The sequence below is a fragment of the Triticum dicoccoides genome, chromosome 5A, assembly GCF_002162155.2.
Source record: "Triticum dicoccoides isolate Atlit2015 ecotype Zavitan chromosome 5A, WEW_v2.0, whole genome shotgun sequence".
NCBI classification, from domain to species: domain Eukaryota; kingdom Viridiplantae; phylum Streptophyta; class Magnoliopsida; order Poales; family Poaceae; genus Triticum; species Triticum dicoccoides.
Window position 1 is genome coordinate 328,282,387 of NC_041388.1, and position 13,807 is coordinate 328,296,193.

The following is a 13,807-nucleotide window of genomic DNA, read 5'->3' on the forward strand; positions in this document are numbered from 1 at the left end:
TTCAAATCAACGTTTTATTTCTATCATAGAGAACCCCAATTTAACATTAAAAGTATAGTCATTGACCTTTGAAAAAATAAAATCAACCTGAAAGGAGTATGTAAATTTTTGCAATTGAACAGGTCATCAAGGAAAAGGAACACAACTAAAAAAATGAAAAAGAAAAAGAAAAAGAAAAAGGAACAGAGGAGAAACAAAACACGGAGCAAGAAGAACCTTTCCAAGAAAAGTCAGAGCAAAGCATCTACGCGTGGAGGCGTGGAGCCCACGCACCTCCTTCCTCCGTTCCCCAATCCCCCTGGAGGCGCGGCGCATATCAGCGGCGACATTGGGCGGCGATGGCCTCGGTTAGGCCCCCTCTCCGCCGCCTCGCGCTGCTGCTTAACAGCCGCATCCGCGCCAACAACCGCTTCCTCGCCTCCGCCTCCACCTCCACCTCCTCCTACCCCACCGCCGCCGCAGCCGGCACCGCCACCACCGAGACGCCGGCGCCGGAGGAGCCGGAGGTCGTCAGCATGACGGATAACTGCGTCCGTGTAGGTGCCTCGCTACCTCTTTATTTCAGCAACTACAATCTGCTTTGCTGCTTCGAGGGGCAATTGTTCCATAAATTCGGGGATATATTTTAGGATCTTGTACGGATCGATATTCATTTTATAAGATTTAACTGTGGAGTTTGCCTATATTTTCCGTCAGTTGTATAATGACTCTGTAGAAATTTAGGGGTTTAAAATCCGAGGTTATCATTCTGGGAAGATCTCTTGAGTTCCTAACTTCTTATTTGGTATGAAGACTGCAGTGTTCTATGTATGTTTGGTAATACAGATCATATATTGTTGTTCCCTCACAAAATTGTTGTGCTATTATAAGGAAAATGTATCACTTACTCACCTCCAATACTTATTATGTTCTGTATTTAACTTCTTCAGTTAGTTTAGCACGTACAGTGTCTGATCATGTAATTTGTTTGCTGCAGAGACTCAAAGAGTTGCATACTAAAGAACCATCTGCTAAGGGCAACATGTTGCGCTTGAGCGTTGAAGCTGGTGGCTGTTCTGGATTCCAGTACACCTTCTCACTGGATAGCAAGGAAAATGCTGATGATAGGTTGGTGGTCATGCTTCAGATTGAGGTTTCACGATCTTTGTTTGCACCACCATTTTTAGTGGGACATGGAATCTCCGAAATGTTTCTGTGGAAACAATGGAGCATCAACGTTTACCACCATTGTCTGGTCAGGGTACAGTTGCATATCTCACATGTTGTCGATTTAACTGTAGGGTCTTCGAGAAGAATGGTGTTAAGTTGGTTGTCGACAATGTCTCATACGACTTCGTGAAAGGTTCAACAATCGATTATGTAGAGGAATTGATAAGCTCAGCATTTGTGGTTAGTTTTGAATGACTATTGCTCAATACCTGAACTCGGGCACTATTTTAGATTACCCAATTGTGACCCTACTGTTTTATGCTTAGGAATCTTCTCTGATTTCTGTTTGTACGATGTGCAGGTTTCAACCAATCCAAGTGCTGTTGGAGGCTGCAGCTGCAAGAGTTCCTTCATGGTTAAATAATTCGAACATTAGTAACTTTAAGAGGTAGCCTGACAGAACTTTGTGTTGCATTTTTTTTGAATTACTACAATACTTCGATACTTCCAAATAAGTCCCTGTTATTGCTACTATCTTAGGAATCTTATGTAACCTACTGCTTTACTAGAATATTTTTGTTATGTGGATGCATACCCATTGGTGGCTTGGGTCTAGCCTGCCGGATTCTGCACAGCCACCTTAATGCTTGGTGCCCAAGATACCTTAGACATAAATTCCGGTTCTGTTTCCAAGTTTGTTACGTGAGCTGGCTATAGAATGCCAGACAGATATTATGGTGGGAGGAGAAATCGATAAAGAAGAACCCCCCTCCTCTCTCTCCTACTCATGTTACCGTTAACCAACCCCAGTGGCATTGTTGCCTGCTGGGCAACACTTCGCTGGCCTTGAAGATCTTCTTGCAACGGTGTTAGCATCATGGCAACAGGGTACCCTGGGCCCGCTGTAATGGGCCGAGCTCGGGGCCACAAAGATCCAGCAGTACACCATTGTCAAGTCACATCATTGACAACATCAGCCTTGTGCATTGCCGTATGGGCCCAATTGAGTTGTCGATGGCAGGATGGACGCATTTCTCGAGGAACCGACTCGGCTTGTCGTCCACTAAGCCACAGCCGTTTGATGGGCCCATTCGGGGCGTGCCATTTGTAACCCCAAAAGTTCAACGTATCAACTTAATTGTAAAGGCCATTGTGGTACCCCCATGCCTATATAAGGGGAGAACCGAGGCCATAGCAAATGATCGACTCTTGTTAGGTGATCTCTCTCTACAAACTTAACAGAAGACCAGAGCTAGGAGAAGAACAGAAGAACTATCCCGAGCACTAGAAGTGCCCCGAGCAGTAGCTTGTGACCACTCATATAAGCTGATCAAGAGCTAGAGCAGGACATAGGGTATTACATCTTGCGGTGGCCTGAACCTCCCGGGTAAGAAACAAACAAGGGGTCTAGCCTTAATCCTCGATATCGACGATCACAAGTCAACATATGGCACGCCAGGTAGGAGGCTAAGGCTTCAGTTTTCTTCGAACCAGTTGCCTCAGCCATGCCCTTGCACGAATCGTGGTTGCGACGACAGTGACATTGTTCGTCATCGGCGCGCGCGGATCCTCACGGCATTGATGACCACACTGGTGCAGCTGATGAGCTCCATTCGAGGGGCACTGCGCCGTCCGAGGTCGACATGCTGCCGAGCGGTTTCCAAGGGAACAGTCCAGGAGGCCGTGCTGTGGACTGTCTGAGTTCCTCAACGCCCTCCTGTTCTGGTGGAGGATGAATTTCCCATGGGCCCTTGACTTTGGGAGATTGCGGGGTTGGTGGACATCGCCCGCCGCCAGTCGACGGTTGGAAGCACCTGCGTCTGCCAAGTCCATCGCGAGGCAATGCAAAGAAGCATTGTTTTGCGTCCCATCTCACCATCACCGCTTTCATGCCTGCTGATGATCTCCATGGTGTCCTTGACCACAAGAGGAAGGCAAATGCCCCAAAGAAGGCACTAGGGAGTGATGTCCCGCATCCCTCTTTGACGAGCATGGCCTCACGAATGGGTGGGAGGTTCGAGCCCCCGTTGACAACTGACACCAAGCATGCCGCAAAGGACATCTTGGTGCACGCAACAGGTGACACTGTTGGGACGAGCGTACTACCCACCGTGACCGAGACAGCAGGCTCTCAGGAGTGAAAGACCGTGGCATGCATCTGTGGGGATGCTTCCACACCCACTTCACGCTGCCAGCTCAAGCTGCTAGTGCGGGAAGTGAACGCAGTGCTCCCAAGCATCGGCGCTTCCTGACCACTCAAGTGGTCGGACACCCCGATCATGTTCAGCCACAAACACCACCCCAAGGTCTTGTCGGTGGTTTCCCTGACAAACATGCTGGTGGACAGAGACGCGGGCCTCAACATCTTTCCCTCAACGTCTTCGATAAGATGCAAGTGCCCCTATGGTGCCTGCGACCAATGAAGGCGTTTACAGTGCCGCTCGGGCAGGTGTCCTTGATGGTCGCCTTCGGTGCCAGAGACACCACCAGAAGGAAAGCATCATTTTCGACATCGCCAAACTCGACCTCCGTCAAGCACCCGAGCACTAAGATTTCATTTGAGCCGAGGTGCATAGAATAAAAAAAGCTCAGTTCAAGGTGATCCACCCTGAGTGGCTCGCCAACCCCGTCGTTGTCCCGAAGGCTAATGACAAGCTAAGGATGTGCGTCGACTTCACTGACCTTAACAAAGCATGTTCCAAGGATTCCTCTGCCCGGCATAGATCAGGTCGTGGATTCCACGACGGGATGTGATCTCTTGTGCTTCCTGGATGGATATTCTGGTTATCACCAGATTCACATGGCTAAAGAGGATGAGGAAAAACAACATTCATCACCCCGGTTGGAATGTTTTGTTACATCTGCATGCCTTTTGGCTTGAAAAACACCGGGCCCCCATATCAACGGGCCATGCTCATCGCACTGGAGTGCCAGATAGGTCGCAACATCGACAACCTCTTCGTGAATACCAAAGATCAAGCCGCACTCCTCGGCAATCTTGCAGAAACCTTTGACAACCTCTGCTGCATGTGCATGAAGCTTAACCCCGAGAATTATGTTTTTGTGGTGCGTGCCTTCGAGGAAGCTCCTGGGCTTCCTCGTCTCGAGCAAGGGCATAGAAGCCATATCTGAGAAGATCAACACCATTAGCCAGATGCGCCCAGTCGCCCACCGACGCACCTCAAGGGCATGCCACGCCTCTCAGGCTGCATGGCAGCCTTGGGGAGATTCATCTCCAAGCTCGGGGAGCGAGGCCTCCCCTTATTCAAGCTCCTCAAGAAGTCGGGTCCATTCAAGTGGACCTTGGAGGCCGAACAAGCACTCCCAAGGCGTCAAGCAGTCCCTCACCTCTCCGCCGATCCTGGTGGCAACAAGACCCGAAGAGCCATTGCTGCTATATATATCATGGTCAATCCCCAAGTCGTGAGCATCGTCTTGGTGGCGAAACGGGAGGAAATGTCGGAGCCTGAGCTCAGGCCCGAACCCCCGGCCGCTCATGCGTCAAATCAAGCTGCTGGGTCCAAGCTCCCAGCACCTTCCGAGAAGATGGCCGACCCCGAGTTGGCAACTGAGCCCGAGCTCCCGCCCAGCCCCGAGCTGGCAGGCAAGCCCAGGCTCCCGTTTGGCCTCGAGCTGGTCGAGGAGCCTGGGCGGGCTCCCCCGATTCAAGGACGTCTCGTACAATGACCAATCTACTTAATCAATGAAGCCCTACGCGATGCCAAATCATGGTGCCCGCAGGTCCAGAAGCTACTCTATGCAGTCTTGGTCGCATGAAGGAAGCTAACACTACTTCCAAGCCCACAAGGTGTCCATCGTTAGTTCCTTTTTGCTTGATCGCATCCTTCACAATCATGAGGTCATTGGTCGCGGCATGAAGTTGTGAAGTGGGCGATCAAGCTTGGGGAGTTTGATCTCTGCTTGTCAGCTCCCACGCCATCAAGTCGCGCCCTAGTCGACTTTATCACAAAAAATGACACCGGTGCCCGAAGACAAGGAGGAGGTGTCCTTAACTCCCGAATCATCGGTCTTCCCGTACACTGGATGATGCACTTCGACGGATCCTTCAAGCTCCAGGGCCCGGGGGCTGGAGTGGTTCTCACCTCTCCGACGGACAAACAACTGCAGTACGTTGTGCAGCTCCTTTTCAAAGGTGCCACGAACAACATGGGCGGATACGAGGGGCTGCTCGCAGGCCTCCGTGCCTCAGCCTCCCTCGGAATTCGATGCCTACTCATCAAGGGTGACTCCCAACTCGTCATCAATCAAGTGTCGAAGGACCATCAATGCTTGGACCCACAAATGGCAGCATAACTGGCTCAGGTCAGGAAGTTGGAGCGGCACTTCGATGGCTTGCAGCTACAACACGTGCCGTGTCGGGACAACGAGCTCGCCGACCATTTATCGCAATTGGCCTCCCGTCGGGAGCCGGTCCCTGTCAGAACCTTTCAAGAAAGGCTCTCTCGACCATCACCAGGTGGCAGGGCCGAGGGCTTATGTCAGCATGACGGGGGATAGGTACCCCGGGCCTGCTGTAATGGGCCGAGCTTGGCTCCACAAAGATCCATCAGTGCACCATTGTCAAGTCGCATCATCGACAACGTCAAGGCCAAGGAGTAAAAGCACCAAGGACCGGTACTCTGGACTCCCCCCAGCATGGTTCCCCGACCAACTTGGGCAAGGTGTCGCCCCCGAGAATGATGATTTCAGCAATGACAGCCAAACATAAGGAGCCAGGGGAAGTACGCGGGGCTGCCCCCGAGCACCTTCAACTCCCCCGAGCAGCAGCTCTGATCCTGGTGGGCCCTCCTGGGGGTCTACCGGCTGGCAAGGCATTTAATGTAAGGCCTGCGCAACTCTACTCTCTTAGAGTTGGAAGGGCCGACCGACGAATTAAATCCAGGCCTGCATTCCTACGGTGATCTACGCTTCGTAGATACGCATCATGAGTCTACAGTATGACGGTTTGTCTTGTCCCAAGACGGCACCTGACGCTTATCAGAGATGTGACAGGTGCCCCACCTTTTTGACTTTGGCACCACCACGGGTGATGTATCTACATTAGCCTTGTGCCACTGCCTTATGGGCCCCAGTGTGCTGTAGATGACAGGATGGATGCGTTTCTCGAGGAACCGACTTGGCCTGTCGTCCACTACGCCACAACCGGCTGGCGGGCCCGCATGGGGCGTGCAGTTTGTACCCCCGAAGGTTCAACGTATCAACTTAATTGTAAAGGCCATTGTGGTACCCCCCAGGCCTATATAAGGGACGACCGTGGCCAAATCAAAGGACCAGTTCTTGGTTAGGTGATCTCTCTGTACGAACTTAACAGAAGACCAAAGCTAGGAGAAGAACAGTAGAACTATCCCGAGCACTAGAGCTGCCCCTAGCAGTAGCTTCTAACCACTCATATAAGCTCATCAAGAGCTAGAGCAGGACGTAAGGTAATACACCTCGCGGTGGCCTGAACCTGGGTAAAAAAAAACGTGTCTTGACGTGAAGTTTACTGAAGTGTTTTAGCCCCTAGCTGAACAAAAAAGGGGTTTGCCCTTAATCCCCGGTATCGACGATCACGCGTCAACAAACGACTTCTCCCTAAGCTCCTGGGGGTCATTCGAACTTGGCATCAGAGACCATGATCTGTTCTGATGATGTTGAGTATTCTCTTCTAATTGTACTTCAAGTCCGGTTGCATTAGAATTATATACCTTAGCTCATTCTTTTTCAAGATACTGTGGTGTATTGAATGTTTTTGCAATACAACATTTTTGTATAATGAACTGATTACAGCTAGAACGGCAGCCATATGTTAGCTGAACACGGCTTCTTTGTGATTCGAGATACACTTGTACAAGATAACCTACATAGCAATGAATGAGATAACCTACGAATATACTCATACAGGTTAAAATTTTGTACAGTTCATTGGATACAAAAATTTCTACTTACAAACACCCAATTCAATATATGAACTTTAAGCTGTCCAGTTTTTTTTCTGATCTGGTATTCACGTGCCCATGTATGTTGTTATGGACAAAAGTTCCATGAAAGCCATAGGGCACTCTTTGTGGCAATGTTATTTTTGCAACAGGAGCTCCTTCAAATTTTTGGGTATCAATAATGTGCACCTGCAACATAAGGCATAAAGCTTCAAAATTGGACTTGTGTTTCATATGAAAATTGGGGTGTGTATGTAATGTGTTACAATGAAAACTTGCCTGTGACGTATTTGTTCTTTCATTATGTACAAAAGAAATTATCCATCCATCATCTTCATGTGAGCCACCAACTCTTTGAACAAATGATGCTCCAGAGCAGAACTCATCTTCACTAAGCCGATGAATTTCCATCTTTATTAGATCTTCTGCCGATGTCTGGTGTACAGCTTGAATTTGAGTGAGGAAATCTTGGTTAAATAGTAGCTGAACTGAGGCACGAAGCTGATTTATACATACCTCTGTATTCTCTCTCTCCTCAAGGCATAGTTTTGCAAAGCCCCCATACTTTGGGAGTACTGTAAGATATAACGAAAAACTGAGTCAAGCTGTGATACATAATACTGTAAACGCGGAAATAGAAGTAGGCACCCGGTGTACATGCTCGTAATATAGACAGTGTTGTTTGATTTTAGCAATACCTTTTTCACTACTGCCAGCAGATCTTGTTAAAGAATCCACTATTTGTGCGTAGCCATAACTATGACGCACGCCTGTGTAGTGGTTATTGATCATTGGGAATTCCAAGGAGCACTCGGTGCCAGTCAAATATTCCCCTGAAACAGTCTTCGTTCTCAGGTTTAATCTCCATTCAAACAAGCGAGAGAATAATTTCTCATTAATTCCTTGTTTCATGGCCTTGCCATCTTTTTTAAGCTCGGATCTTTCAGGGAGTATGTCTTGTTTGTTTAATCTTGGCCCTGGTATGACGGAGTCTGCCGAACGGAGGCCTTGAACAACAACCTAGGCCACCAGAAAAAGATGAAATTTGTAGTGCAGGTAGTTGCGAGCGACTTGAAGGGATGGAACACATATTTTTTCAATAAATTTCAGTATTTATTTACAAATATATGAAAAAAGCTAACAAGAGAATACTATGTACCTCATCACCTTCTTCGAAGCAGTTGATAAGATGGAACATGCAGAATGGTTCAACATCGAACCACATAACTGACTCTGCGTCACCATAGCGGGGCATAATCCCAATTCTTGCATAACCTTCCTTCTCAAATTCAATCAGCCTATGCAACGGGTAATATGTGATTTTGATTTTACAAAATAATATAGCTGCTTATTGTTGGATAAGTTTATATGAAGTACTTACTGACCGCCTGTAGTGAGTCTACCAATGTCAATAGTAAGTGGTATATCTATGATTATGTTGTACCTACATCAAGAGAAATAATATCTGTGAATTGCTATCATTGTTTACCATAAAGTACCTACTCTGAGATATTCTAGTATTACCAATCAAGTTAAAAATTCATAAATAGTATGCACTGTAATCAAGAAATTGCTGGGAGCAAATGGTATTTCTTAAATCCACATACTTCAGAGTAACTCCTATGTCGTGACAAAGTGTAGATCTGTTCAGCTTGAGGTCAACTTTATGTTTTAGTTTGGTTCCATCATCTGCAGTCAAATAAACTCGAGTTGTGGTTATAACTTGATTTCAACCTTGGCACATGAACATGGTGTAAAATTCTAAAAAAGTGCAACATATTATAAATTACCTGAGACAACACCAACAACTAGGAAAGGCTTCTTTGCATCTGAGCCAAAGATGACAAGTTCTCCTGATCCAGGAGCTACCTACAGTCATTTGAATGAAGTGCCTTAAATCAAACAGATGACTGAACAAGGATAACAACATGTGCATGTATTTGGGAACATCTTGTAATCATACTTATGTATGCAGTGTGGTCTTTTTTTTGCAGTTATTCATTATTATCTGCAACATATATGACCGTGTAAAATAGAGTACCTCCTCTTTTTTAACTATATATTTATATATTTGCCTCTGATAAACCCTGGACTTCTGTTATTTTTGCAGTTAAATAGCACATTGGTACGGACTACTCATCTTGCAAAACGCAGGGTTATATAAGCAAGGCATGTAACATAGATGATAGATAAATCCGATGTGGCTGCTTTTCCTCCTTTTTCCAGATCAGATCTGGAGTAAGCTTCCATCATATGTGCCGCATCTCAGTTCTTTTCACACCTGGGTTGTACTGTTCACTTATTTTTTGAGCCAACAGATCGAGGACACGGATGTAACTGAAACAAGGATGTTAATTCTGTTCTCTGGCAGATGTATCAATAAAATTAAATAATCTTGTTCTCTCGCAGATGTATCAATAAAATTAAATAATCTTCTTCTCTCGCAGATGTATCGATATGTCATTCTTTATTGATTGATATTCAAGATCAAGTTACTATGTGACTGCAGTATTTGTACCTTCTATAGTACTACCTCTGTAACTAAATATAAGACGTTTTTGCAGTTCAAATTGAACTGCAAGAATGTCTTATATTTAGCTACAGAGGTAGTAGTAGTTCTGTTCTTGTGGTCTATACTTGCTTGATTTACTGTTCTTGTTATCCTTGGGGTTTATGAAGGATAGAGCTGCTGGTCACCCATACCTTTGGGTGAGCTGTGAAGGGCCGATCCCACTCCCCACCAATGTCCCAGGTATTGCCTGTTTCAAGATTTTGTATGCAGATTTCCTGGGGCTGATGGCTTTCTGCGACAGCGTACACCCTACCGGCATGTTCAAACACATTGGTGTTGGTGATGTTCTTGTTCACCTTGCCAAACCTCAGCTGCATTGCATGTTTACTCACACTTCAGGTTAGGATTTCTAGTAAACAACTTATATATAAAATTTGGATTTGCAAGTGTTAGTTACATAGTTGAGAATGTAGGCGACGATGATGGCTGCCGAGTCACCCTCGATAGCAGGGAGGAAGCATGGTTTCCGGCGGCCTTGTTCGATCTTCAATGTTTCGGATTGCACGTAGCGATTGTCGTAGGAGACTGACCAAGAAGAAGCTGAACCGGTCTTGGTGAAGTACAGGGCATGGAGCATGCCCTCGCCCTCAACCCATATCTCACTGGACTCCCCAAAGACGGAGACCGTCGAATGGAGGGCGCCAAAGAGAGGATTGGAACCTGTCATAATTTAGCCGACAGTTAGCTTCTTGTTTGCGATTCCTACTGCACTTACTTACACCACAGCAACCAGAAAAGATGCAGATGATCACCATTTCTGATGTATACACCCTCGGGGAAATCTTTGGGTATCTCTCCTTCAATCTGGAGTATCTCTACGGATCCACCGATCTCATCGACCGGTGCAAAGTTGCTCTGCAAACATGCCACAGGCAATGTTAATTTTGCGAGAAAGGAAGCACGGCTGAGCTTCTGGGTTGTCATTGCCAGAATTTTTACACTGGAAATTGCAATCGAGTTTCCTGGACTGGAGTACCTCAGATGGGAGCAGAGCTTGATGAGTAAACTTGAAGGTTGAGTCAACTATTGCATCCAGAAGCCTCTGCGGCGCATTCTTCAGCACCAGTGAGGCATCGTTGATCCTGGAAGAGAGCTGCCTTTGTAGCTCCTGGATCAAAGATTTCTGAGGCAAGAGGGCAGGAAGAACAGCATCAGACAGAAATTTCACAAGAAACAAACCGGTTTCTCCGACGACAGAAACCGGGAAACGTTCAGGAGATGGAGGGAGGGTCGACCTTTGGGTTGGAGGTTAGAGGCGAGGACGAAGTTCTTGCACTGAGAGAGAAAGCCGGCCTGTAGCAGGCACGGGACGGCCTCAAGGCATGTGGAGGAGAGGTAGTAGCTTTCAGCATTCTGAGTTTCTGATAGTGACAAAGCCTGATCCTCCTGCAATCATGAGGAGGACGATTGACCTCCGTTTATAGCAACTCCGATGGAGTTTCTCGCGGGATCAGACAACGGGCAGCAAACGCCGTGGGCATCTTGGAATATCCGACATGGCCACATCCGAGTTGGTGGTTGGGGTCGAGCGATTCGGACACGTGACGACACCGGTGATGACCGCCATTTTTGCGTGTATATAGAATCCCTGCACTGGCCTGGAGGCTTTCGTTGGCGCCGAAATATGCCGGCCAAACCAGAATCTGGTTTCCGGAAGGAGCACCAACGTGGACGAGATGCCACGACCACGAGGGTCTCGTGGGTTCCCCGAAGGAGCAGTAGTAACCTGGACGAGATGCCACGAGGATCTCGTGCCGTGCGATCTCCTGTTTGGAGTCCAATCAGTTCTTTGGCGGCTGATCAATGTAGATGGCACTAGAAAGAGTAGTCTAATCTTGTAGACGCACGCAGCGGAGCCTTGACTCTTGAGCCCTGCCGTATAATAATCTGCTGCATGCGCAGCGATGATGCTACTCCCTTCGTTCGAAATTATTTGTCGTAAAAATGGATGTATCTGGATGTATTTTAATTCTAGATACATCCATATTCGAGACAAGTAATTCCGAACGAAGGGAGTAGATCGCTAATGGTGATTGGTGGATCAGGTTTGGCGCGCCCACCTTTCACATGGTGACGTCGCTAGGTACGGACTTTGGGGCTCAAATGGCATCGGCTCGTTTGAGATCCTCTTCGCGAAGCTGCATTGACGTTTTGTCTCCATCCTCTGTACTACTGGGGTTTACGGATCGTGGGGTTTCTGAGCTGCTGTAAATCGTTAGCTCCTAGTAGTTGTTTTATCGCCCCCGTTCTTTGTAGCGTGCCTTTGCATTCTTCAAGATTTTGCTTCACAACTGTATTACAAAACTCAAGATATGGAGCTCACTACAGTTGGCGATGTTACTTAGAGCGAAGGCACAAGCAGCATCCAACTTAAAATTAACGACATCCAAGTAGATGTGACAAATGTCAGCTCTTTAGTTTTTGACCACGAGTGAGTTACACCGGTACCATCGGCGGCACGTTCCGTGATCGTAAACATGCTCACGGTGACCTGTGGCTGAGGTGTGTCACACCCAGATCGTCGCGCCGTATCACGTCCCTGCAAGTTAATAAGGCTCGAACAAAAGGGCGAAGTGAACAAAGTCTTGCACCAAGGTACAACAAACAAAAGAGCCATGAAAACGAAAATTACAGGGTCGGGACCGGAAATGCAATTCAGCTCCCGAAAGCACGTGCTCCTGCCCGTGTAAAATGATTTTTTGGAATGCCAATTTTTTTATGTGTTCTTTGTCACATTCAAATACTACCTGAAATTTTTTAGGCAAAAAGGTTAAGCATTTTGGCTTGTGCAAAAAACCAAACAAACAAACAAACAAATTGAACATCAATTGTTACCCCAAAATGTCACACCCAAATTAGTTTTTTCGTCAACGAAACACTGCTGCTCCGTTTCACATGAAAATTGTCAAACATGCTTGCAACACTAACGCAAACATCTGTTTTTTTCTTCAGAATTTTATTTTTAACTATTTTTTATTTTACCATTCATCCCGGTGCAAATGCACCCAGGAGCCAAAACATCTTGCCCGGTCGGGACGACCAACTAAAAATACTAAGATAGCCGCACACAAAGATGGGCCAAGAGGACCAACAGAGAAGCAGCTAATGCTGGCGTTTTTTAGTATAGTACAAATGCAAACGTTCATACATACGCACATTCACCTGTATGAACGCACGCACAAAGCCGGTGTCTATTGAAGGAGTGGATCGCCTTAAACTTGGTAAGCACCACTCCGGGCACTGGCCCGTCTTTCCTCTTCCCCAGAGATAACCCTAGTTGAAAGAAGATGATGAATTTAAAAATATAATCAATGGGGTGGTTACGGATCACCTTTTTAATTGCAACTTTATCTGTCGCTATTCCTTGCTTCAATCCTCACGTAGCTTTAATATTCAAGAAACAATGAACATATAATAACACGAGGATTAGCTCTATGGTTGTCATCTTGAAAATATGCGCGATTGCGTGCGAACTGGTATCACTTTGCTTTGCTAGCACCACCGTTGCAAATCACTACAAGATCACCACCAGTAATATATGCTAACATGCAACGTCATATTTTATCACATGATTGTCATTGTACTTCATCTATGTTCGTTTTATGATAAAAATGGATCGTCGAAAGTTGAGCTTTCCACTAATGGACCATAGCGTGGTATTCCTAACATTTTCGAAATAGATATCTATCGCCATCTTTTTTGTGAAATACAGTGTGAATCATGGATGTTCACAATGTCAAAAAAGGTCACACACATGCACACACACTCGTTCCTGCAATACTTATCATTGAAAGAACGAAACCCTTAAACTATGAAACAAATCCAGAAAAATGCGAACACACATACCTAGTCTAGGATTTAAAGACGGATGAGTAGGTTCCACCACAAGGAACGCGCCAAACTGAGTTACACTTTGTTCGCTATGGTCATTTTTTTGTCTAACCCATGGGCCTACACCATGTGAGATTAGACCTAGTGTTATCCATGTAGTGTGTGGGATGATGTGAATGCCATGTGGGATCCGATGTGGCATGATCTATGACGAAAGCATTGTTGGAAAACGTAGTAGAAAAAAAATTGTCCTACGAATCGAACCCAAGAACATTATGAAGGTGCAAATGAGGATTAGATTGGATCTTTACTGACT

At 46.5% G+C, this 13,807-nt stretch overlaps 2 protein-coding genes across 3 annotated transcripts; one reads left to right on the plus strand and one right to left on the minus strand.

The window, feature by feature from the left end:
- The first annotated feature begins 231 nt into the window (after positions 1-231).
- LOC119301290 (iron-sulfur assembly protein IscA-like 2, mitochondrial) lies at positions 232-9,530 on the plus strand. Of its 2 annotated transcripts, XM_037578244.1 has the most exons (5): positions 232-536; positions 977-1,107; positions 1,281-1,389; positions 1,511-1,597; positions 9,199-9,530. In XM_037578244.1, exons 1-4 carry the CDS (start codon positions 339-341, stop codon positions 1,571-1,573), a joined length of 501 nt encoding a protein of 166 aa, XP_037434141.1. In that variant the 5' UTR covers positions 232-338; the 3' UTR covers positions 1,574-1,597; positions 9,199-9,530. The 2 variants fall into 2 exon arrangements, with proteins under 2 accessions (XP_037434141.1, XP_037434140.1); XM_037578243.1 differs by lacking the exon at positions 9,199-9,530 and having other exon boundaries at positions 1,511-1,816.
- LOC119301291 (carotenoid 9,10(9',10')-cleavage dioxygenase 1-like) lies at positions 6,678-11,091 on the minus strand. The gene is made up of 13 exons (XM_037578245.1): positions 10,896-11,091; positions 10,637-10,783; positions 10,413-10,515; positions 10,058-10,320; positions 9,792-9,971; positions 8,879-8,957; positions 8,696-8,777; positions 8,470-8,532; positions 8,248-8,386; positions 7,787-8,108; positions 7,605-7,663; positions 7,368-7,523; positions 6,678-7,277 (listed from the first exon to the last, which is right to left on the minus strand). The coding sequence occupies exons 1-13, from the start codon at positions 11,010-11,012 to the stop codon at positions 7,110-7,112; spliced, it is 1,878 nt and encodes a 625-aa protein (XP_037434142.1). The 5' UTR covers positions 11,013-11,091; the 3' UTR covers positions 6,678-7,109.
- Between the last annotated feature and the right edge of the window lie 2,716 nt (positions 11,092-13,807).